Source organism: Acomys minous (assembly GCF_964271855.1).
Source record: "Acomys minous genome assembly, chromosome: 10".
NCBI lineage: Eukaryota > Metazoa > Chordata > Mammalia > Rodentia > Muridae > Acomys > Acomys minous.
In genome coordinates this window covers 51,147,542-51,174,651 of record NC_140491.1, presented here as the reverse complement: position 1 = coordinate 51,174,651, position 27,110 = coordinate 51,147,542, and the positions used below count along the sequence as shown (strand labels likewise).

Genomic DNA, 27,110 nt, shown 5'->3' with positions numbered 1-27,110 from the left:
CAAGTGCCTAGGAATAGCAGATGTAAGCCGCCCTCCACAAACCATGCCAATGGAAGACAAACTACCCAACAGTATGATGCCAAGGGAAGGCACAGATGGCTGGAGAGCAGCAGTTATAGGTCTTTTTATAGCATTATCAGATGGTACATTTGACATTCCAACTGGCCTTGTGCCAGTGGCCAAGGTGGTTAGAGATGCCAACATGAGAATGCTCAGAAGGCTCACTCATCCTCATGCCATCCAAGATGGGGCCAGAGAAGCGATCTTGGGTGGCTTTTATGCCACAATGAGCAAAGCAGAACGATGATCTCTTATGCCGTGATGATAATTGCTTTGGAGGGGCTACCTGAATTTTCAACCCAGAATAATGATCCAAACACAAGAGGTTAGAAGCAGCATTTTGTGATCAAAGCGATAGACTTTCAAGCCACATGGATTCCACCTAGAGAAAACATGGGCACTGAGGGACCTAGAGCTGCTGCAGTAGGTGAAAAAAAATACATATACATATAAACCTCAAGCTTCCACAAAGTTTTAAGTACAACTCAAAGGTTACTTCTACTTTGCATTTCCCACAAAACCACTAAACAACAAAATAATGAAATGAGCACTGATAACATGACAGTGAAGTTTCAACTGTTCTCGGCTGTTCTTTATACCCAGAGACCAACTTTGGATCTTCTCCCTTATGTGAGCATCACGTTTTTTAAGAGTGAAGGCTAGTGATAAGACTGATCCTCAATTTGGGATTCAGTAATAGCCTTTTGTCAGGCAAGTCACAGACAGGATGTTGTATTCTAGCTTATTACACCAGGTGGCCAATTATTTTGTTTTATTATTATAATTATTATATTTATTTTGGAATTTGTAGTCCACAATGGTCTCAAGCGTGTTATAAGGACAAGGATGAACGGATTCACTTGCCTCTACCTCCCAACTTCTGGGATAAAAGGAGTGCACCATCACACCCAGCTAATTGTTCTATTATTGATTATTTATGGCTGTTTGATTTACATAGTGTTTGACAATTTTCTGCATGGCAGTTATTCTTCTTCTCTTCCTAAGTAATGCAAATCTTTTATAATATTATTTTAAAAATTGAAAACATTTAAATAGCTTCTTTCTGCTGAACTTTTTACCAATCACAGAATCCAATAGTAACTTTTGCCTTATTTCGTTATGATCATGATGTTTACCACATTGTGGCTTTTTACTTCAAGTGTTCATTTACAGTTACATTTATTTATGTATTTATACTATATACCATTATGGATTAATGATCACCCAAAACAGTCTGATATATTGTGTTTTTCATAAGATTCAGTCAAGGTACTTTCTAATTTCTTTTGTTATTTCTTCTGAAGCTCAGGACTTTTTTTTTTAACTGTTATTTAATTTGCAAATACTCATGATCTTCAAAGGTACCAAATGTTACTGATTTATAACTCAGTTCCTTTGGTTTCATGGATCATATTTTAGAAATTTTCATGTCTTATCATATGGCCCAATATATAGTTTGTTTGGTGAATAAATGATGTATAGTTGAATAATATTTTACAGTTGCTGGAAAAATAATGTTAGATTCTGTAGCTTCTAAAACATCAAGAATAGTTGATTCACATATTTTAAATATTCCCAAACCTTTGCCTACTTTCTCTAATAAATTACTACATTTATCTACCTTTTTCTGTTTCTTAACTTTTGTTTCAAGTATTTGAAGCTCAGTTATATTATACACAACTCTTTATTGTGTCTTTTTAAATAAGCTTTTATCATTATAAATATTTTAACTGTTTCTATAATTTCCTAAAATTACAGACTTCTGAATTCTAACTTTATAAATTTTTCTAAATGTTTGATATTCTAAATTTGTATTTCTGTTTCTGATGAGAACATCCTTCTGTCCATTTTGTTAATATTTTCTTTAAAACTGCTTGGACAGTAGTGGTGCATGCCTTTAATCCCATCACTCGGGAGGCAGGTAGATCTGAGTTCAAGGCCAGCCTCGTCTACAGAGTGAGTTTCAGGACAGCCAAGGCTACACAGAGAAACCCTGTCTCAAAAAAAGAAAAAAGTCCAAGAAAGAAAACAAAACCCAAACCAACCAACCAAACAAACAAAAAACCTTGGGGCTGCTGAAATTAGTATCCTTTCCCCTAAATGACATTGTAGTAGTCTTTATCTAGTATCCTTTTTATACATCTTTACTTTTAATTTATTTGTGTCATAACAATAAAGCATATTTTGAATACAAGTAAAGAATTACACATTGAACATGACTACAACTTGCCTTGGGTCAGGTCTGATAGCCTCTGACCTTTAAAAAGAGCTAATATTTACTTTTAAACTGTAAGGTATAAACTATTTGAATTCAACTTAATGTATACGTTAGGGCTTAAAATGAAAATCTGGCTATTTGTTTTATTTTATACTTTTCTGTCATTAGAGGGAATATTTTTAAATCCTTCAATTTTCTGTATTGACTTTTGAAAGCTACATACGTTCTGATTTTTACTTAGAATAAACCTTCTACTTGCTATGATATTCAATTTTAACTTGCTACCTATACCTATAAAGGTCGCACTTCAGAAAAGAGTTACAAACCACATGATAGTATAATTTACCCTCCCTATGTTACCATCATTTGTTTTATTTTTATAAGCAATAAAGACAATATTACTGACAAAACTTTTACTTTAAATATCTTTAAAAAGAACAATGTGAATCCTTAAAAGCTAGCCATACAGAAATTAGCACATAAGAAGTGTACATATTTGTTGGGTACCATTTGATATACTAATATATGCACATGTTTTCTTATGCTTAAAGATGAGGGTAAACTTACATACCTCAAATATTTAAATTTTCATGTGTCAACTATGCTTTGATGAATAGTAAAAGAAAAGACTATTTAACTCATATGCTTCTCATTTTCAAAGCTTTGATGAGCATCCAAGTCCTGGTTTAAACTTTTTACCCAAACTTTCATTCACTTTTTTCTCTTAGTACAGATCTGTTGGTGTTCCATTCTGTCACCTTTGATTTATTAACAATTATCTTTATTTTACTTTCACCTATGGATATTTCCACTGGATATATTTTCTATTCACAGCTTTAATTTTTTTTCAACACATTAAAAGATACCCCATTATCTCGTGGCATTGTAGTTTCTATTTGAGGGCAATTGTAACTCATATCAGTTACTGGTATTTTTGTGCAGTTATTTTTAATATCTGAATAAAAGCTTTTCTATATGTGTATGCTGTATTGATAGAACATGCCCCTACAATGCTTCCTTGCTTTTGAGTTCACTAGGATATTAGAATCTGTAGGCCATGCTTTCATGAATCTCCTACTGAAGCCATGACTCCAGTTCTGCATGCCACTCCGACTGTTCATTTTGTTATCTTATTTTGTTGTTTTTGTTTTGAGATTAGATGTCTTTAAGTTCATTCACCTTTTCTAAATCAGTTCAATTTTCTCCTAAGCCTAATAGGTAATTTTTTCTATATTTTTTTTAATTCTTGATGTTTGAATTCAAACTTTTTAAACTTTCCAAACTTGCACTTTTAAAAATTTTACCTCCTGTCTATGCTCCCTTTTATTAAACATAGATAATATTTCATAAGTATGATCTGAATACAGATCCCCCTCCCTCTACTCCTCCCAGTTCTTCCCTACTTCCTATCCCATCTACATCCACTCCCTTCCTGTCTCTCACTAGAAATGACTAGGCCTCTAAGAGATAACAAAATGTAACAAAAAAATACAATAAAGTAAAACAAAACCCCTCATATCAAAGTTGGACAAGTCAAACCAACCAAAAGAATGACAGAGCACAAGGATGAAAGGCCCCTCTCATCCACACACTCAGAACTCCAACAAAAGGACTAAGCTGAAAGCTATAGTACCCACGCAGGGGACCTGACGCAGACCCATGGAGGACCGACGCCGCCTCAGGCTCGGTGAGCTCATAAGACCTTTGCTCAGCTGACTTAGAAGGCATTGTCCTCCTGGTGTCCTCTGCCATCTCAGTCTCCCCACTCCTTATGCCTCCTTTTCTGCAGATAGCTCCTGTTTTTAATAAGAATTCCACCCAAACATTTTGTTCATCATTTCTTTAAAATCTTGAGGCTGCTGGGAAACCATTATAGTTGTTGCAATTGGCTAGCCCCATGAACAGAAATCCAAGCAAAAATAAACCATCAGGATTCAGGAGAAATAAATAAAAAATAACGAGAAAAGTAGTGTGTATGAGGAGAAGACTACAAATTGGAGGATGTGTATGTTCCAAAAGAAATGCAAACACACAAATACACACACACACACACACACACACACACACACACACACACACACAGAAAAACTAGAGGCAGCATTCCACTGAGACACCTCCTAAGCTGACATCTTCTCAATAATAGAGAACAAAGGTGTTTAGACAGCTGAAGTATTGGGCAAAGATTCCAGAGTCTTACATACTGAAAAAAGGATCAATGACCATAGAGAGGAATCAAATGAACATGTAGGGAAGCGATTTGAAAGCTAAAGAAGAAAGTTAAGAAATTAAATTAATAAAGAAGATGAAAGAATCAGTAACTTGGAGAAAAATTGTAAAACATCATGTGAAAAAAATCAGTAAAAAAAAAAAAAAGGAAGTAAAATTCACACCCGCAGTTCTGCCTGCAATCCCAGAGGCAGCAGCCATTGGGGACTACAAGAAGCAACAGCCATCAGGAACTACCTGCTATCTCCAAGGCTGCCAACACTACAGACAACCATATGGCTAAAGGACAGCAAAGAACACTAAAAAAACACACAGGGCAATATGGTACCATAGAAGCCAGCTACCCTAATACAACAAGCTCTAGATATCCTAACACGTCTGAAGCACAGGAAAATGACCTTAATCTAATCTTATGAAGTGATACAGGCCTTTAAACAGGAAATTAATAAATCCCTCAAAGAAATACAGGAAAATACAATAAAAAAGGTGAAGATAATGAACAAAACTGTCCAAGACCCAAAAAGGGAAATAAAAGCAATAAAGAAAACACAAACTGAGGCAACCCTAGAGAAGGAAAACCTCGGCGTGAGACCAAAATGACAGATCCAAGCATCACCAACAGACGACAAGAGATGGAACACAGAATCTCAGGCATAAAAGTTATGATAGAAGACGTCAATACATTGGTCAATTAAAATGATAAATCTAAAATATTTAACACAAAACATCCAGGAGATTTGGGACACCATGAAAAGATTCAACATGAGAATAAATAATAGGAATAGAAAAAGAAGAAGATGCCCAGCTTAAAGGCCCAGAAAATATCTTCAACAAAATCATGGAGGAAAACTTTTCTAACATAAAGAAAGAATTGCCTATAAATGTACAAGAAGCTTATAGAACACCAAATGGATTGGACCAAAAAAAAAGAAAGAAAGAAAGAAAGAAAGAAAGAAAGAAAGAAAGAAAGAAAGAAAAAGAAAATTCTCCTGCCACACAATAAAACACCAACTGTACAAAATAAGGAAAGACTTAAAAGCCACAGGGATAAGGGCCAAGTAACATATAAAGGCAGGCCTATCAGAATCACACTTGGCTTCTTAACAGCACACACTGATGAAATCCAAGGAATTATAAGGTATTACTTCAAAAGCCAATACTCCTCAAATCTTTCTACAAAATAAAAACAGGAGGAACACTACCAAAGTCATTCTATGAAGTAATAGTCACCCTGTTACCCAAACCACAAAAAAACTCAACAAAGACAAGAATTTAAGACCAATATCCCTCATGAACAGTGATGCAAAAATACTCAAAAAAATACTTGCAAACTGAATCCAAGATTAAAAAAAACATCATCCACCATGATCACATAGGCTTCATCGCAGGCATGCAGCGATAGTTCAATATATGAAAATCAATCAATGAAATCTACCATATAAACAAACTGAAAGAAAAAAAATCCACATGAGCATTTCAGTTGATGCCAAAAAGAGACTTCAACAAAATCCAGCACCCCTTCATGTTAAAATTCTTAGAGCTTTCAGGGAAGCAAGGCCCATACTTAAATATAATAAAGGCAATATACAGCAAGCCAATAGCCAACATCAAATTAAATGGAGAGAAACTTAAAGCAATTCTACTGAAATCAGGGACAAGACAAGGCTTTCCACTTTCTACATATCTATTCAACATGTACTTGAAGTCCTAGCTAGTTCAATAAGACAACTAAAGGAGATCAAAGGCATACAAATTAGAAAGGAAGAAGTTAAAGTATTCCTATTCGCAGATGATATGATAGTATACATCAGTGACCCAAGAAATTTTACCAAGGAACTCCTACAACTGATAAACACCTTAGCAAAGTAGCTGGGTACAAGATTAACTCAAAACATTCAGTAGCCCTCCTTTATACAAATGGTAAGTGGTCTGAGAAAGAAATTAGGGAAACTACACCCTTCACAAAAGCCACAAAGAATATACAAAATCATGGTGTGACTCTAACCAAGCAAATGGCCTGTATGACAAGTCTCAGAAAAAAGAAACAGAAGAAAATATCAGAAGATGGAAAGATCTCCCATGCTCGTGGATCCGTAGGATTAACATAGCAAAAATGGCCATCTTACCAAAAGCAATCTATAGATTCAATGTAATTCACATCAAAATTCCAAAATATTCTTTATAGACCTTAAAAGAGCAATTCCCAATTAATATGAAAAAATAAAAAGCTCAGAATAGTGAAAACAATCCTGTACAATAAATGAACTTCTGGAGGTAGTACCATCTGTGATTTCAAGCTGTACTACAGAGCAATGGTAATAAAAACTGCATGGTATTGGTATAAAAACAGACAGGCTGATCAATGGAATCGAATCAAAGACCCAGAAATAAACACTATAGATACTTGATTTTTGATAAAGAAGCCAAAACAAAGGAAAAAGGAAAGCATCTTCAACAAATGGTGTTGGTCTAACTGGGCGTCTACATCTAGAAAAATGCAAATAGATCTATATTTATCATCTTCCACAAAACTGAAGTCCAAGTGGATCAAAGACCTCAACATAAGACCAGATATACTAAATTTAATAGAAGAGAAAGTGGGGAAGAGCGTTGAACTCATAGACACAGGAAACAACTTCCTGAATAGAACACCAATAGCCCAGGCTCTAAGATCAACAAATAATAAATGGGACCTCCTGAAACTGAAAAGCTTCCATAAGGCAAGGTATACTGTCAATAGAACAAAACAGCAGCCTAAAGACTAGGAAAAGATCTTCACCAACCCTACATCCTACAGAGCACTAATATCTAATATCTAAACCAAACAATCCAATTAAAAAATGGGGAACAGAGCTAAGCAGAGAATTCTTAGCAGAGGAATCTCGAATGGCTGAAAAGCACTTAAAGAAATGTTCAACATCATTAGTCATCAGGGAAATGCAAATAAAAACAACTCTCAGATTCCATCTTAAACCTGGCAGAATGCCTAAGATCAAAAACTCAAGTGACCGCACATGCTGGCGAGGATGTGGAGCAAGGGGAACACTGCTCCATTACTGGTGGGAGTGTAAGCTTGTACAACCATTTTGGAAATCAATCTGGTGCTTTCTCAGAATTGGGACTAGTGCTACCTCAAGACCCAGCTATACCACTCCTGGGCATATACTTAAAAAGATTCTTCACTACATGAGGACGTTTGCTCAACTATGTTCATAGCAGCTTTATTCATAATGGTAGTCAGAAACTGGAAACAACCCAGATGTCACTCAACTTAAGAATGGATAAAGATAATGTGGTACATTTACACGATGGAATACTATTCAGCTAATAAAAACAAGGAAATCATGAAAAGATCATCCTAAGTGAGGTAACTCTGGCCCAGAACGATATACATGGTATGCACTCACAAGTGGCTATTACCCATATAGTGCAGGATAACCATACTACAATTCACAGACCCAAATATGGTAAGTAACAAGGAGGACCCAAGAGTGGATGCTTCAGTCTCACTCAGAAAGGAAGTAGAACAGACAGTGGAAGCTGTTGAAGAGAGAGAATAGGGTAGAAGAGGGAGCACGGAGAGAAATGGGGGGAAGATCAGATATGGCAAGAGTGGGGGTGGAGGACAGTGGGCTTGTAGAGAGAAAAGAAACTTTGGGTGGGGGCATCTCTGTGACGAGCTGGAGACTAACAACAGGGTAGGCTCCTAGGAGGATATGGGGGTGACTCTACCTGAGATTCCTAGTAGCCAGGGTCATGGAAACTAAAGAGGCCACCCTCCAACTAGACAGAACTGTTAGTGGAGGGAGGAGAACATCAACCCGCCCCCCAAAAATTTTACCCATAATTTACCCTGCCTTCGATATGTGCAGGGATAAAGATAGGGCAGAGATGGAGGGAAATGTCCAACCAGTGCCTGGCCCAACCTGAGACCCACCCCGTGGGAGAGAGCGAACCCCTGACAGTATTAGTGACGCTCTGCTATGCTTGCAGATGCGAGCCTAGCTGCCCTCTGAGTGGCTCCACCCAGCACAGGATAGAAACAGATGCTGAGACTCACAGTCACACATTGGGTAGAGTCTTATGGAAGAGTGGGAAAGAGAGGAGGCGAGAACAGAACAACCTAGAGGGAACAGAAGACAACAAAGCCACTAACCTGGGCCCTGGGTTGGGGGGGGGGGCGCTTATTGAGACTGATGCAGCAATTTCAGAAAGATGAACTATGTTTTCTCTCATTTGTGGTTCCTAGATTTGTTAGAGATACATAAAGTCTTGTATACGTATATATGATATATGATATGAAAGTAGAAGTAAAACTAGAGAGAAAAAAGGGAAGTAACAGAAAAGGGGATTTTTTTTTTAAAAGTACAATGTGAGGAGAAGTGGGCTCAACATGCAACATATACAGGTAGAGAAACATTTTAAAAAAGAATAATTATAGGCAGGCACACGTGGCGAAAGCCAACCAGGCTGCTCCACCTTCATGGGCCAGCTATGATGAGTGTGGGAGATGGGGAAAGGAAATCAGAGTGTAGTGTGCTGGTGCACTGAGGCCTGGAGCTTATGCAGACTCAGTCTCAACCCCTGAACAAGCTGGCCAGCCCCTGGATCACCCTGGCTCTGAACAATGATGGAGGCCCAAGATGAGGAAAGTCTGCTTTCTGGATTGGACCTCCTCCAGGGAGGGACCACCATGATCTTGAACTGCGATGCCACCACGTTAGTGCATGTGGTCCATGCTGCTGTCCCAGGCGACAATGAAGCCTGAGACGCATGTGGACGTATGCAGTCTGTCTTACTGCCTTCTCACTCAGTGCTGTCCTCAGGCCTCGCTGCCTCGAGGAGCCATCTGGATGTGAGTGGCATATGTAACCACCTGAAGCCACATTGAGGCCTGGAGTCCATGCGGCTGCTGAAGGTCATAATTGGATCAATGGTTCTGATATGGCAGGGGCTGTTAATGTCTGTGGCCCATATTACCACCAAAGGACATGTGGAAGATCATTGTCTGGGTTGCCAACTGAAGCTATGTTGATGTCTTTGGGTATTGGAAAGCTGGCCCTTCCTCTGGCTCACATGATTTGGTGCAGGAGATCTGTCCCTGTCCCTCACTGCCCCCTATACAGTGACGACAGTAGTGCTGTGGGTATGGGAGAGGGAAAAGACTCACCTACCCTTTGGGGGAATGGCCACTAGGTGTTTGACCATGTACCAGGGAGTATATGGACAACACAAAACTGACTTTTTTCTCTCTCTATTCTTGAGGAGGGGAGGTAGCAGGGAAGGGGGCAGACATGGGAGGACTGGGAGTTGAGCACAGTTGGGGTGCATGATGTGAAATTCCCAATTAGTCAATAAAAAAGGAAAAATTAACTATGACAAATATGTCAGTTGTACCTAAAGTGATTGATGCAATTCTATCTAAGCTTTAATGATGTCTGCAAAAACAGAAAAAATAAATCGAAAAATTCATGTGCAATCTCAAAGGATCCCAGCTATATAAAGCAACCCAATTCCAAAACTAACTATAAATATAATAGAAAGAAATCCATGTGATCCTGGCACAAAGATAGAACTATAAAACAATAAAAGACAAAAGAAAGTATATAAAAATATTTGTCCATGTATAGTCAAATATTTTATGACAAGAATCCTAAAAAAGCTTACCAATGCTTCCTCCCATAGGCTGATCAGAGAGACATAGTTTGTGGTTTCATTAGCACTAACATTGAACATTTTCTATGCCTATGGATCATTTATGATTTTTTTAATGCTTTGTTGTGATTTGTTGTGATTAATTCTAATATTTTACCATTTACTGGTTATTTTCCTACATAGTATCATATTAACTCTTTGTTATGAAGAATGCGGGACCATCAACATGACTTACTAAAACTTTCTGCAGTAGTTTCAATGCTACAATTACTGTAGATTAATTCAACTACAATAAATCAATCTACTTTCTACTGCATTGCCGTTAAAAGAACAGACTATAGACAAAGCTGTCTTGAATGATTCTAAGCTATCAAGTGAGACATTTTACAAACAAATTTTCATAGTGGTCTGAAGCCCAGCATTACTAATCTTACACAAGCATGCATACACATACACAGGCACATGCATACACACATGGACACGCACATACACACACACCTTAAAATTAAATACTATACAAAGATTTTAAAAGTGAGTACAAAGAAAAGCATGCTAGAGACTCGAGTTTCCAAGTCATTACAGTATGCCAGACACTTTGCCAATTGATGCATTGTGACCACTTAACAGACAATAAAATGAAGGCAAACAGGGCTAGGTAAACTATACAAAACCCACACACCCAATAGCTGAGTTTGGAGTTGAGCCAATAGGCCTTGAATATTGTTTTTACAAAGTCAATATTAGGACATGGGTCTGAAGAGACGGACTTGAAATGAGTCAGCTTTACCCTGAAAGCTGCTCATAAACTCATTCTCCACACTGTAGCTTCAGGTCACAGTTTTTTAATGTGATATTTGAAAATATTATATTCCAATTTTTGTAAAGGAAGCTTCACTGGAACACACTCTGTACACTATTGTGGCTGCCTTCACTCTATGATGGTAGTGTTGACCAGCTGAAAAGTAACAGTAAGACTTGTAAAGGGAAATATTTACTACCTAGTCCTCTCTAGAACAGGCTTGCTCAAAATTATGATCGTGTCACATTTCAGATTCAAAGCCTTTGTCAGGTCTCCACAGCTTTAAAGGGAAAGTATAACTCCCTAATTCACATAAGGCCTCTCTAGTCTCAGGCTTCTGTTTTCCACCCACATCCTCTTTCTTGTCATGCTGTATAACTTAAATCTGTTTAGCACCAACAGATACTAACATAAGAACACTATTTTCAAGTTAACTGATCCTTTTTGGTTGTTGCTGTTGTTTGAGACTGTAGAAGGAATCTCTTGTGTATTGTATGACTGCAACATCTGTCAGTTAAAAAACCTAGGCCTCGCCTCATCCCGCCCCCCGACAGCCTAGCTCACCTAGTGCACTCCTGCCGCTGCCCCGCAGAGATGCTTTGATTACTTACAGTCCTTCACCAGAAGAGACCAGTGTCCTGGGCACTGGCTCATCTCACTCGGGCCTATACCAAAGATGTAAAATTGGTGCGGATACTCGAGCGTTAATGCTTCAAGATGTAGACCCTTTAGCAATGGGGCTGAAGGGAACAACTGTGATTATTGAACAGAGTTGTGAAAGTACCAAAGTAACAAAAGATGGGGTCACTGCTGCAAAGTCAATTGATTTTAAAGATATATACAAAAATTTTAGAACTACTAACCCAAGACCCAGCTATCCCACTCCTGGGCATATATCCAAAAGATGCCCCACCATGCAACAAGGACATATGCTCAACCATGTTCATAGCAGCCTTATTCATAATAGCCAGAACCTGGAAACAGCCTAGATGTCCCTCAACCAAAGAATAGATAAAGAAACTGTGGTACATCTACACAATGGAATACTGCTCAGCTATTACAAACATGGAAATCTTCAACTTTGCAGGCAAATGAATGAAACTAGAAATGATCGTCCTAAGTGAGATAACCCAGGCCCAAAATGACACACATGGTATCTACTCACTTATATATGGATTTTAACCCAGCATAGACATCCTAGGACGGACTCCACCTAGCATGGTATAGGGACAGTTACAGAGATTTGAAGTGTGTAGGGTGGCCCTGTCAGGCCACAGAGGAAGAGGTCATATGTAGTACGGGGGACACTAGATAAACTAAGGTCAGACGTTAGGGGAGGAGAGCTTCCCTTTCTAAGGACTAGGGGAGGGAGGGAAAGGGGATGAGAGAGGGGATGGGACTGGGAGTTGATGAGGGAGGGGGTGGGGTCAAGACGGGATGAGAGAGGGAGCTACAATCAGGATGTAAAGAACTCAAACTGCAGAACAAGCAGGTAATTTATATTCCTAATCCCACTACATGGGAATAGCTCTGAGACTGGCAGAGATAAGAATGTAAAGGCATAGAGAGGCCTCATGTTGGCCACAGATTCTCTGTGACTTAGTATTAGAGGCCACTATTAGTAAGGCATGAAGGAAGGTTTGCAGATGCCTGACGTCGACTCATACAATGAGCAGGAAACTAGCTTTAATGGTTCTGTGCATCCCGCATACCTCATACAATTATAATGTTAGAACTATATAATGCTTGTGAGAAATTATGTTTTCAGAACAAAATAACTGGACACTGATGCTGGATCAGACCTGACAGGAATCATTCCTCTCAGCATGATGGATACTGACATCCTGCATCCTCCTAGCTCCATCCCCGGATGACTCTGTTGCTGTTACCCATCAGATTTGGACAGCATCCTAGACAACATTGTAGAAAACATCTGATCCAATTTGGACCACCATTTCAATCTCGTACAAAGCCTGGAATCTCTCAAATTTTAGAAACTGGACCACAAATGCAATCCCCGGCTGGCTTAACCATTTTCTCCAATTATTTTGGGCCCATTCCAAGGTATTATTTGCCCCAATTTAACCTGAAGAAACCTTAAGAGAATGATGCCCCATTCCCTCTAAGGGCGGTTGTATAGGTTTCTGTTTGCTCTCTTGGTCTACAAATGCTTATTCTCATTGGGAGGTGGTCATAAGTCATTATTGGTCTTATACAAAGAAAAAACAAGGTGAATCGCAGGGACATTTCTCTTTTCCTTTATCCTGCCTATGTAGGTAAGGAGACAGGAGCTGAAAAGAAAGAAAGGGAGATATAGGAACATAGAGGGAGGTCAGAACAAAGCTAGATGATTGGACCTACTCCTTAACTCAAGGCCTTAATTTTTACTCATGATGAAGGTTATGTCTAAGTCACTGCTATAGAATTTAGTATATTGATACAAAATATGGGCATGTCAAATATTTGTCAGATTTTAGCACAAGAATTTATATCCTAAGTCTAACAGATAGATATGACTCTATCGATATATGAGGTAAAAATCATTGAATAAGGTCTTCAAAAGCCTCAGAGACACACAGACTATGGCATTTAAAGTTGTTTTTATAATCCTAAATTTCTTTGACAACAAGACAAGTTAACTCCTGACAACACTCAGCCAACTTCAAGGAAGATGATGATCATCAAAGAGCCCCATTATGGAGATGGCTTCTAATGTGACAAGCCAGCCATTGGGCAAAATGTTCTCGTTCCTGCCACAAACAGAATCTGCCTAAAAATGGGCAGCTTAGATACAAGCAGAGTTGACGGCTGCACTCTGCCAAGACCAGAGTAAGCAAGTCCTCAATAGTTCCTGCCCTGCAAATAAGTCTGGCAGAGATATTGGGCCAGAAAGCCAACGATGAGGCTCCAACATTTTAGAGAGTGTTGGGTGATTGTTCAGGCAGTGAACCGTCTAAGTAAATTTGTACATTTTGGAAGCTGCTAATCTGCGCTGCTGGTTCACTCAGGAATTTAAGTTTTATTCCTTCTTAAGTCTCTGAGGGGCATTGAAGGCCAGATAGTATAGTTTTACAATCAAGTTTAGTTGGTTAAGGGATAAGATCATTTTAGATCAAGATAAAGAAGTTAAGTTAGTAGAGTTGAGATAGGAAAGATATTGAATTTCATTCAGAAATTTAGATCCAATAAGATAGGAAAGACGTTTACTTCAAGATGGACAAATACAAATAGCCAAACCACTATGAATGTAACATTTATAGAACTCATGATTGCCACATGGTTCTCCCTGCTATATGTGGTTTGTTTTTATACATGTGCAATAAAAAATGTATTTTTAAAAATAATCAAAAAATGTCAGCGCTAAACTGGTTCAGGATGTCGTCAATAACACAAATGAAGAGGCTGGGGATGGCACTACCACAGCTACCGTTCTGGCACATTCTACTGCCAAGGAGGACTTTGCGAAGATCCACAAAGGGGCTAATCCCATGGAAATCTGGAGAGGTGTTGTTGGCTGCTGATGCTGTTAATTGCTGAACTTAAAAAACAATCTAAACCTGTGACAACCCCTGAAGAAATTACTCAGGTTGCTACAATTCCAGCAAATTGAGACAAGACATTGGAAACATGATTTCTGATGCAATGAAAAAGGTTGGAAAAAAGGGCGTCATCTCATAGAAGGATGGAAAACCCGTAAATGATGAGGTAGACAGTATTGAAGGCATGACGTTTCATAGAGGATATAGTTCCTCATATTTTGTTAACACGTCAGAAGGTCAAAGATGTGAGTTCCAAGATGCCTATGTTCTGCTGAATGAAAAGAAAATTCCTGGTGTCCAGTCCATTATACCTGCTCTTGAGATGGTCAATGCTCACCGGAAGCCCTTGGTCATAACTGATGAAAATGGTAGTGGAGAAGCTCTAAGCACACTGGTTTTGAACAGGCTAATAGCTCCAGGGTTTGGGGCCAATGGGAAGAACCAGCTGAAAGACACGGCTAGTGTTACTGGTGCTGCAGTATTTGGAGAAGAGGCGTTGACTCTAAATCTTGAAGATGTTCAAGCTCACGACTGAGGAAAAGTTGGAGAGGTCATTGTCACCAAAGATGACGCCATCCTTTTGAAAGGAAAAGGTGACACAGCTCAAATTGAAAAATGTATTCAAGAACTCATGGAGCAGCTAGACACCACAACCACTGAATATGAGAAGGAAAAGCAGAACGAGCGACTTGCTAAACTTTCAGATGGCGCAGCCCTGCTGAAGGTTGGAGGGACAAGTGATGTTGAAGGGAGTGAGAAGACGGACAGAGTTGCTGCTGCTCTCAATGCTACAAGAGCGGCTGCTGAAGAACACGTTGTTCCAGGAGGGGGCTGCGCTCTGCTCTGCTGCACCCCAGCCTTGGACTCACTAAAGCCTGCTAATGAAGATCAGAAAACAGACACAGAAATTATTAAAAAAGAGCACTTAAAATTCCTGCAATGACAATTGCTAAGAATGCCCGTGTTGGAGAGGATCTTTGGTAGTTGAGAACATTCTGCAGAGTTCCTCAGAGGTTGGTTGTGATGCTCCACTCGGAGAGTCTGTGAACTTGGTGGAAGGGGGAATCATTGATCCAACAAAGGCTATAAGAACTGCTTTACCAGATGCTGCTGGGGTGGCCTCCTTGCTAACCACAGCTAAGCTATAGTGACAGAAACTCCTGAGAAGGCTCTGGAATGGTTGCAATGGGAGAGGGTGGCACGTTCTACCTCCTAGAACAGTGCTTTGTCTTTATCAATGAACAGTGACAGGAAGCTCCAGGCAGGCTCCTCACCGCTAACTTCAGAGGAATCACCTGAAGAAACTGGCTGAAGAGAAGCCTGGCTGGTCACTGTAGCCATCAGTTACTGGTTCCCGTCGACAATATATACTAGCTTACTGCTGTCGTTGTCCATGCCCACAGATATTTATTTTACGTTTTTGAATAAAGACATCTGTACGTTCCTGATATTGGGTGCAAGAACCATCTGCCAGTGTCCTGCTTCCAACTCAAATCACTGAGGCACTTCTACTGTTCTGGTACAGTCGGGATTGTAGCGCTGTGCCACCACAGGAGAAGCTCAGAAGCAGCCTTCCTGTGGAGAGTGAGGATAGTTGTGCACAAAGTAGAGACGTATCCAATCATGTGACAACCTTTGTGTGATAAAATTTTGATTAAAGTTAAAAGAAAACCAAAACTATGGCCTATGGTTGAGGCAGGAAATAAGCGGGGCATCCAGCAGGAGAAGGGATTCTGTGATAGAGCCAGGTGCACGAGATTCAGCCGCCAAGTTGTGAAGAGGATGGATGCGTGTACCTGAGCTCAGGTAACTGGCCACGTGGCAGAAGGTAGATTAGAATAATTGGTTATTAAGTTTTGAGCTAGTCAGAGAAGGGCCTGGCTATATAGCCTAGGTATTTGTAGATAATTACCTTGAGTCTCATGAGTCATTATCCTGGGAGCTTGGATTCAGGAGAGGAAAGAAACAACCTCCGCTCCCGACATGAGACAGTCTCATGTAGCCCAGATTGGCCTCAAAATTGCTTTGTAAACCAAGGGTAAGTTTGACTTCTAGTCCTCCTGCCTCTGCCTCACAGGAGTGGGATTATAGGTGTGTGCGCCACACCTGTTTTGTGAGTGGTAGAGATCAAACTCAGGACCTTGTGTGTGCTTACCAAACACTTTCCCCACTGCGCTAGGTCCACAGCCAGAGAGACTTCTTTTTCTGTGGTCTCTTTGGTATTATTTTTAATCTTTAAGGAAGAGATGGCTTAAGGATAATAAATCCTTTGCAAGTAGAGATAATCCTGCTTACTTTATAAACTTTTATTTTTCAAAAGAGGTAATATTTCTTAGAATGGAGACTATGAACCTCTGGCCAGATGAAATTTAAACAGTAAGAATCAATCTATAGGAAAACATGATAAATTCTTTTAGATAATTTCAACATCAAGTCTCAAATGTACATAGTACTTTCATAAACTTAAACACAGCTCTGAGGCCTCAGCACTCTATATTTTGAGATCCCTTAAAAATAGACCTTGGCTAAATGCAATGTCTTAGATGAAGAGTGAAGATGTGGCACTCTGAATAATGTCTGTACTTTTCCAAATCCGAAAGTCTAGTCATCCTCTCCTATTTTAACCCATCAGCAGAAAATCTACTTGGATTAAGGAGATTTGAATGAACACAAAGACTTTGTCTAAATTGGTACTGGGTTAAACAGATTAAAATGCTAAAACAAATATGAAAATACTTTAGAAGTATTTTTATGATTATATTTGTTAATTAATAAGGCAGGAAGTGACGGAATATAATATTCTTAGAGAAAAATTTTGCACAACAAAAAAAAATTATAACTATAATCACAGATCTCACTTGGCCAAAAAGAAAGGGGGTTAACTATAGACATAAAACAAGAAATAAGGGCTGGTGCCTTTAATCCCAGCCTCAGGTGGGTCTACAGAGTGAGTTTCAGGCCAGATAGAGCTACATACTGAGACCTTCTTGAAGGAGGAGGAAGAGGAAGAGAAGGAGTGGGAGACAGCGGGGAAGGGGAGAGGAGCAAGAGAGAGGAGGACCATATACCTCTACTGGAATAACAAGCAGGTGAGACGATGGAGAAAAGGAAGACAGGTGGGTAAAATTGTAATTGAATGTCCTACACATCGTGGTATCTGCAGGATGGATTGTGATGAAAACAGTAAACTTTTCTCAATATACTAGCACGTCTGCCCAAGTAGAGAACAAAATGAAGATGGCAAATATACTGTTTACTCTTTTGAAAACAAGTACTATTTTCTCATGATTAATGTATATATAATTGACATGAGAATATGAAATTTAAATTTTTTATCAGTAGTTTAGAATTTTAATATCAAATTTAATGGAAACATGAATGACCAAATGTGATAAACACTATACAGGGGGAATAGCAACAGAATCTTCACAGTGTAAAAGACTAGCTACTGTTACTGTTACTGTTTCTTTGATAACAATGGAATTGCCACTTTGTTCATCTGACCTTGATAGGGTGAAAAGTTCGCATAAGACAGGACCCCAGAGCGAGGAGGAGTAGATGGGAGGGTTTAGAGGGAGGAAAGGGAAGAGAGAAGCACCTTAATTAAATCGCAGTCTCAAAAACAAACAAAGAGCCAGGAATCTGACCTTTATCCCAGGGTCTGTAAGAAGCTGGGTAACTTCACCACTGGGAAAGTGACAAATGGCAGGGCAAGAGTGTGTCAGGCTCACAGCTGTAGATCCACTTTGCTCTCTAATTATGCCAAAACATGAGCAAAGCATTCATAATTGCTTACTTCTCACTGAACCCTAACGGTCCAACAGTGTGTTCATATCTTTGGGACACGTCCCCCCATTCCTGCCTCCTCTACCCCCACCCACCCCCAGCCAGTTTCCCTGGCTTCTGCAGCTGCAGGCTTGCTCAAAGCATGGATTAGAAAGGCATTTAAACTTCATAGATGGAAAGGTGTCAATCTTGCACATCAAGGTTCATGGAGAGAAAAGTTCAAAAATCATAAATGCTTTGAAAACATAAAAGGCCCTTTGGCCCTAGCAAGGAAAATGTCAACAAGTCAAAAGATACTAGATAGCTCTTGACCAGCTTCGCGAAGGCAAAGCTGCAAGCCATGGTAGAATAATGCCTTCCCTCTGTGTGTCTCGGGCTGCAAATGACACTAATCCGTTTTAATGGTCACAAAAGCTGACAACTTACTCAGCCTTAGAACTGAAGGCACAAAAATCATCTCCAGGAATGACTTACCATAAACAGGTCACGAGCACCAATGTCAACAGCTAAGAGAAAGGCCTTTTCAAACCTCTGGTACCTGTGATGAAAGGGGGGGAAGGGGTCAGTCGTGAACAAAACATTAGGTATGAGCTGGTAAGTTCTGTTAACAGTTGGTTACACAGCAAATAAACTGCACACTATCAATCTTTAATGTTTATTTTTTAATTTAAAAAATGTCATGCTTTCGGATGCCACATTTTGCAATATAAAATACAGGATGGAGAACAGTTTACAAGCTATTTTGAGGACTTGGAAAACTGATGAGTCCTATCAATATTAGTCTGCATTCAGACAGAACAAAGACAATTTTTTGTGTGTGTGACCAAAACCTTAAAAGGGGAAAGTGGCTTGTTTTTGTGTATTTATTTGGTATTGTTTGCATTCTCCTGATGGGGAAAATATTTTCCAAAAGAAAGGGTCTGGCCCACTAGGTTCTTCCAACGTAGGACACATTCTTATGCTGTGCAAGACCTGAGCACAGAGGCCTGGGGGACCATGAGTGTCACTTCTGGATGAACAGAACTCAAAGGAGACACTGACAAGTGTGGGGAGATGAAAAATTAGAAGTAAGTAAAAGCCTAAAATTTTTCATTTTACTGGGTTTTTAAAGAGAAGCTTATGGAGATATAAAGAATACAGCATGAAACACAACTTCACTTCTGCATTTATTAGATAAAAGGTAAAAAATTAAATCTCACATTATAAAATCTCACATTTGTAAATTTTATATATTCTCAGCTAACTTAAAAGAACAATACAAATTATTTATTTATAAATTTTAAAAAGATATTACTTTGTATTCTTTCCCAAGTCCATAATTCTTTGTAGATTCTCTGTTTTTTGGTTTCTCAAGGCCAGGGTTTCCCTATGTGGCCCTGGCTGTCCTGGAATTCACTCTGTAGGCCAGGCTGTCCTAGAAATTAGATGTGCCTGCCTCTGCCTCCCCAAGTGCTAGGATTAAAGGCGTGCGCCACCACCATCCGACTAGGATTTTCTTTTAAAAGTTTTAGTGTGGGCTAAGACAAATTAGAACAAACTCAAGTTTAAATAAAGTACCTCTACAAAAAGTTTAAGAGTTCAGGAGAAAAGCCCATTGCAAACACACGTCAAACAGGTTTGGGCACAAAAATTTGTCTTTGCTTTGCTATGAATGCAGACTCATATTGATAGAACTCATCAGTTTTCCAAATCCTCAAAATAGCTTATAAACTGTTCCCCACCCTGTATTTTATATTGCAAAATGCAGTGGTAGAAAATATCATGACATTTTTAAATTAAAAATAAATATTAAAGATTGATAGTGTACAACTGCTAATATTAAATGTAAGCTGTTAGGTTCTGGACCGTGTACACTCTCCGTATTCAGCTTGATGTCTCTGAAGGCCACTTCTCCCATGCCCTTGCCTCTTCTTACTAATAAGCCAGTATTTGGCCAAATTTCTCCCAGCTATAGGCCTTTGGGCAATTTTGTTTGTTTTTGTAGAAAAGGAGTTTATCATAACGGGAAGTGCTACAATGTGCAAGAAGAATAGAAGCCACTGAGGGGAGGTCATAAAACCCCGCAAGCAGCAAGCCAAAGTGCTTATGCAGGCCCTTGCCATTCTGACTGCCCTGTAACCCTCCAGCTGGAGTAGCCACCCATTTCAAACGATCACACTGAAAGTCTGGCTGCGAGAGCCACATCCATGCCTGCAAACTGTGGCCCCTGAAATCAATGGCCTTGGGTCTTTCCTTTCCTTCACTTCTTGTTTTCCATTTTGGTAGCCTGATTTTTTTTTTCTCTCTACCTCCCTTAGAAGTCAGTGTTCTATGACCTTTTATTTCTATGTTTATTCCAATCTTAATAACCAGGTCACTGACTCACATTCACAACCCTAATATCCATATCTCTTCTGATAGTCAAGTTATTTACTTCTGGGCACCTCGAAGGTAACATGTCCAGAACGTACACTGTAATATCAGTTTTGGCAAGCATACCTAGGACACATTGAAATTGGAGAAAGTAGTGAAACAGAATGCCATTGTGAAGCCTATGCCTTTGAACAATGGAATATTCAATTTAAAAAATTTTTAAATAAACGCAGGGGACTCCTTATTCTAACAGAGATAATTGCACACCTGAGTTTATTGTAGCTCTATTCACTAGCAGCAAGGAAACACAATCAGCCTAGGTGGCCATCAGCTGGTGGATAATAAAAATGTGGTACACAGATACAGTGAGAGTTTATTCACCCAAAGATAAAAATGAAGTTTGTAGGAAAATGAATGGAACTGGAAAACGTATTAAGCGAGGTAACCCAAGCCCCTAAAGACAAGGACTGCATGTCACCTCTCATGTGGAGCCAGAGTGTATGCATTTATATACAGTACACAGAGCTATACACACAGAGGAGTATATTAGAGAGAATCCTCCGTCTCTCTCCACCTTATTTTATTGAGACAGGGTCTCTCACAAATCTGAAGTCCACCATTTTGGCCAGACAGGGAGTGAGCAGAATCTGGTGATCTTGCCTCTGATGCATTCTCTCCTCCCTCTGCCCCTTCAGTGGGGTTACCTGTGGGCAAGCTTGGCTTTTTGTGTTGCTGCTCATGCTAAGATCTTAACTCAGGTCTTCATGCTTGTGCAGTAAGCACTTTTACTCACTGAGTCACTTTCCTATACCTGGTTCGTGTGTGTGTGTGTGTGTGTGTGTGTGTGTGTGTGTGTGTGTGTTGGAGTGAAGGGAGGGAGAGAAAAGCTGTGTAAATACAGGACTCATGAAATTCTCAGAAAATGAAATCTTCACCACTTTAGCCATACTAGTGGGTCTGTGATAGTCTTGTGCTGCGGTTTGATTTGCATTGCCCCAGTGACTATCAGCGCTGAGCATCTTGTATGTATTTGCTAACTGGGTATTTTTACTGATAAGTAGCACTACACTGGATGATGAATCTGAGTGCTTTTCTATGTTGATGCATTTGAAATTGTTATCAAACACACATTTACTTGTTCCTAACCAACTGCACCTTTACCATCGTAAAATGCCCTTCTCGTGTTTCTAAAAATAAAATTTGCCTTAATGGCCATTTGCATTGTATTTTTTAAGGCAATATAATGTTCCATTAAGTATCTTCCTTTTTCATTTTCTGTTTCCTAAATGCTTTGGTGTTGCTCCTGCTTCCCCAACTAGCAACCTCTGGCTGAGACAGCAGTGGGTGCTATATGTATTTGTTATGTTTGCCTGTGTGTCTGCGTGCGTGCATGCGTGCGTGTGTGCATGCATGCATGCATGAGTGCGTGCGTGCGTGCGTGCGTGCGTGCGTGCGTGCGTGCGTGCAGCTAGCGCTTTCCTGGCTGAGCTATCTAACTCTCTAGCTCTGCTTCTGTAGATATTCTCTGGATTGCTATCCTAGCCTGGGGTTGATAAACACTCCAAGTGTCTTTATCAGTCCACAGAAACCACTAGAAAGTTCAAAATATATAACCATGCTGTAGAGATTTGAATAAAAATGGCCCCCATAGGCCTATAGGGACTGGCACCATTAGGAGGTTTGGCCTGGCTGAAGTAGGTGTGGCCTTGTTGGAAGAAGTGTGTATCAGTCTCTTCCTGCTGCCTGCCAATCCCAATATAGACTCTCAGCTCCTTCCCCAGCGCCATGTCTGCCTGCATGCTACCATGCCTCCTGCAATGATGATAATGGACTAAACCTCCTAAACTGTAAGCCAGACCCAACTAAATGTTTTCCTTTATAAGATTTGCCATGGTCATGGTATCTTTTCACAGAAATAAACCCCCAACAAAGACACATGGTTTTGAAAACAATGTCTGTTACAGCCCTCGGGCACCAGCTAGACGTGTGAAGATTGCAGACTTCTGTCTAACCCCATGTGCCCTAGCAGAGAAGAAAGCAATACATGTCACAGCCACTTCTTCCCAGAATGTAGCAGTCTCTGATCTCCTGGAGCACCATCATGACTACTCTAAGTATATTTAAAAGGCTATTCTATCAATTTTTGTTCATTTGATGGATACTTTAATTCTAGGAGCAATTCCTTCCTATTCTTCACAGCAGCACTACTCTCACTTCTATTTATAGATGCCAGTATAGTATATATTAGGATATGATTCTCAGATGTATTAGTAGCACCGCGGGGAGTGCTACTGATCAACAGCCCCAGCTCCTTCGTTTTGAGATTTATTGTCATGTTTTCCTGGTGTGGCCTTATTTTCTACAAGCTGTTCCCAGGTGATGACTGATCATTCTTGAGTAGACATATACTAAAGCTGTCCTGTTTCTGAGGGAGTTAAGATTGACACAAGACTCTTTTGATGGGCAACTTTGGCTTGATGCTTTCAAGTGATCGCTCCTTAGCAATGTTTTACACTGGGTCAATGGGGCAGGGACAGTGTTGATGAGTGATAGCTACCCAGGCAGTAGGGCCTAATTGACTGCTGCTCGGTTCTCTTTGCTCCCTCCAGCAAGGTGGATGAATGACTAAGTGCTATACACAGTTAACGGCTCTATGTGAGCCTCTCTGGTGGCTTAGAAAGGCCATTCTCCGTTTGAAGCTCAGGGGCAGATGAAAGTGGAACTACTAATAGTCATCACGGAGTTTAAAGATACTACCAAGGCAGCTCTGCTTCGCTAAAGTCAGGGATACCTGGGATCTTGAAATACGGGAAGAGTACATAGGCTGGTTGCTCCTGAGGATGCCCACGCTGCACAGTTCTTGAATCTGAGCTAACATTTCTAGGCTACAAGATATCACAGAGACCTTTACCCACAATGCAACATATACCACGCTCCCGTGTGTCTCCAGTACTCTCCTGATGCCAGGCTGATAACGGGCAGTGTGTATCCGTACAACGTGCTGGGGACGCGCTGGAGCTGGTAAGGCAGAGCACTGTGTACCCACAGCGTTGTAATCGGACACTGCGCGCCACGGGAACACAGGGATGAATTCTGAACGTGTTTGAATGTGAGAGCTGGAACAGAAAACTGGTCATCGATCCAGCGACGCCCAAGGGGTTATTCAACAGGACAACGAACTTGTCAGTCTGTCAATGACCCCCAAGAGATGGAATGACTCCTAGACGGCTAGGAAAAGCAGTGGCCAATACTACATGAGGTAGATGCATCTGAGTTGTCACCACACAGGAAGGAAAGGTAGATAGCAGATTAAGGAGGGGACGGGCACATTGCTGTCATAAGGTGGGCTGTAATGGTGAACACAGCTGACCACATACATTTCTGGTTTTGCCCCTTCTTAGCTGACATGAAATAACTATCCTCTACACTTGTACGGAAAACAGACTTCGGTTGCCAACAGATGCCCTGGTGGCTGTATTGGGATCTGAAATCCATCCGCACTAGAATACACCTGTCCCATGCTGTTCCCAGCCAATGACTGATAAACTAGGGCTTCTAAGGCAGGTCCATTCCTGGAAGATATGGACCCCGTCACCGTTCCTTGACCAACCTCCTAGACTCTCACACGATGGACACATAGCTTTAGATTTCAGCCGAAGGCTCGGGTGGCTCTTAGGCAAATGCTGGAGCTGTTTCTTTATGTAGCATCACCTTTCAAGGACACAAATCCACAAATTCCGGCTTCCCCAAACTAACCAACTCAAAAACGGGCACCCTGTATGATTTCTCCATCTATGGTCTAAAGAGTGTATCTTGTTCTTACACTTCATGGTTTTCAAAACGTATCAGTTGCACTTTATCTGTAGGACAGATTGCAGGTGACAAGTGTTTTCTAGTGCTTGTCATTAGATAAAACACCATGAAGAGACAGAAGCAGGTCATCTGATTTCTCCAAGTCCAATTAAAGAGTCTACAGAGGCATTGCTCTTTGGAAGAACTGGAATTAAAACAGTATTCCGCCCACCCCCACCCCTCCCGCCAGGGCTGGAGAGATAACTCAGAGGTTTAGAGCACAGACTGCTCTTCTAGAGTTCCTCCTGAGTTCAATTCCCAGCAGCTACATGGTGGCTCACAACCATCAATAATGTAATCTGGTGCCCTCTTCTGGCCTACAGGTGTACATGCGGGCAGAGCACTGTGTACACAATAATAAATAAATAAATCTAAGAAAAAGTATCCCCCAATTGCAGTGCCTTGGGACGAGGTCTCTATAACCTGGGCTTTTGGCTTTGAATCAGTCCTGCCACAGCCGCACGTGTGTTGAGCTTATGGGTCTACACTACCACACACAGTCCCAGTGCTCTTCACAGTCCACCACTAACGGCTTACGTGTAACTTAAACAAGGCCAGAGTCTTCACTTAGCAAGTTACAGCTCGTTCTGAGCTTTCACATGGACACCCAGCCTTGAGGGATTTGTCTTTTCTTCCCTAAGCCCATGAATCTCTTATTCTCCTGTTCTAGTTTCCTCCTGCCCAGAAGCAATGTGAGGAGACAAGAGTTTATTTGGCTTATATTTCCAGGCCACAGTCCTTCATGGAGAAGAGTTAAGACAGAAACTTAACAAAGAAACATAGAGGTAGAAACCATGGAGGAATGCTTCTGGCTGGCTTCTGTTTAGAATTTTTAAAAAATGGAGCTGAGAACCACCTCCTACCCAGAGGAGGCGGGGCACTCTTGCATCAGTTAGTAGAAGCCTGGACCTATGGACCAAGCGGGCCTTGGCAGCTGCTCAATCAAGGCTTCTCTTCCCAGAGGACTGTAGGCTGTGCCAGGCTGACAGCGCTATTCAAGACCTCCCTTTTCTGCATCCCACCTGCCTTCTCTATGCCGTCCCCTCCTCCATGGCCTTGGATCTGTTCTCTCTCCTTCCCCTCCCTCCCCTCCTCCCCTCCTATGCTCCTCATTGCAGCACCATTTCCACAGCAGTTCAGAGTCAGCCAAATATCAAACACATCATTCGGGCTCCTGCATCTACATTTAAACCCCCACAGTGTCAACAAGTGGCCTTCCAAATGCTTCTTACTTATGAAGTAAGTAGTTCCTTTTTCTTACTTGCATTTGCAAGGAAACTCCACAAATATTTAAAAAGTAATGTTCAAACAATCCAATTAGAAAATAGGCAAAAAAAAAAAAATTCAGGAGACATTTCAACAGAGAGTAGTCAGATGGAAAATAAACACATGAAAAAATAGGCTCAATCGGTATCATTGAGCCATAAGGAAAATGCAAACAAAGGCCTCGGTAGGCTATAAGCACATATCTATTACTACAGCTAAACTGGAAAATAATTAGAGAAACCAGATCTCTCAAGCTCTGCTGGTGAAAAACAACCCGGCAGAGGCCAGCCCTGCACAAGTGAGGTTCTTCCAACCCTGAGGCTTTGCCCTTTAACAGCCCCAAGCTGGAAACAAATGAAATGCCCCTAATAGGAAACTCCCTGATTGGAAAATTACACATTTAAAAACATTTCTTGGAAAGTAGGACTGGCAGGTTTTGTGCATGGGGGGAAAGGCAATATTCATTTAAAACGCTGAAAAGCCAAGCCTTTCCCCAAACAAAGCAAAGGAAAGCCAAGCTCAGCTCTGAAGGAGACCTAACACAGAAAATGGAAGACATTACTCACTGGCTAGTCACAGAACGTGAGGTGTGGTCAAAAGTTAGACAGTTAAGTGACACCAACCAGTGTTTTCATGTTCAACAAAAGCTACAAGAGAATTGCTTTTTATCCCTTCCACAAACTCCACTGACTTGTTTTAAATTCTCAGAACTCTTTCAATATTTCCAACATGAAAAAAAGAACTTAAATTCCCACCATACCTTATTCCAGTTTTTACAGAGGATTCCCTGAGATACACAGAAAGAACATCCTTCATGGTTCCCTCACAAGGCAAGGCTTCCTGAGTCCTCACCTCGTCCTCCCTAGCAGCTTCTCACTCTCCAGTGTGTACCTCTGCATACACACAGATGGCCTGTGCTCAGCAAAGGGCTTCAGGCTAAACCAGATGTTTATTTTAAAATGCTGATAACAGCTCAAGGCACTTGTTATTTCTCACTTCTTCCGCCTGGACCCTGGTGTGCTCCACCCATCCCTTTTCAACAGTTCTCTGCAGCCTTTCTTCCATTCCAGTGCTAGGTCTTTCACTACGGTCATCACTTAACGTCACATGAAAGCCACATTCTACTGAGCAGAACCTATTAGGAGGAGTCATCAGTGCAGTCGGCTCAGACACGGCTCTTACTAAAAGCATTTGAACTGCATTCAAATGATAAAAATCAATCAGCCAGATGTCATGGAACAGGGTAAACCAATTAAATATGTATCCATCCTATAGATCTTAGTAAAGTGTTTTCATGACAGGACAAGATGGAGAAAAAGAAGAGAATATTCTAGGTTAAGATTCAAAGTAACTTTAA

At 40.5% G+C, this 27,110-nt stretch overlaps 1 protein-coding gene and 1 pseudogene across 12 annotated transcripts in view; one reads left to right on the top strand and one right to left on the bottom strand.

The window, feature by feature from the left end:
* Positions 1-27,110, bottom strand: part of WDPCP (WD repeat containing planar cell polarity effector) — a 297,766-nt gene that overhangs the window by 124,845 nt on the left and 145,811 nt on the right. For all 11 annotated transcript variants that reach the window (XM_084800209.1, XM_084800208.1, XM_084800204.1 and 8 more), the window contains one exon: positions 18,758-18,821. In XM_084800209.1, the coding sequence (XP_084656335.1) occupies positions 18,758-18,821 (64 nt within the window). The remainder of the gene's footprint in view (positions 1-18,757; positions 18,822-27,110) is intronic.
* Positions 3,938-15,713, top strand: LOC311606453 (60 kDa heat shock protein, mitochondrial-like; annotated as a pseudogene). Its single transcript has 3 exons — positions 3,938-3,965; positions 11,572-11,811; positions 14,317-15,713. The product of its transcript is annotated as a 60 kDa heat shock protein, mitochondrial-like (transcript).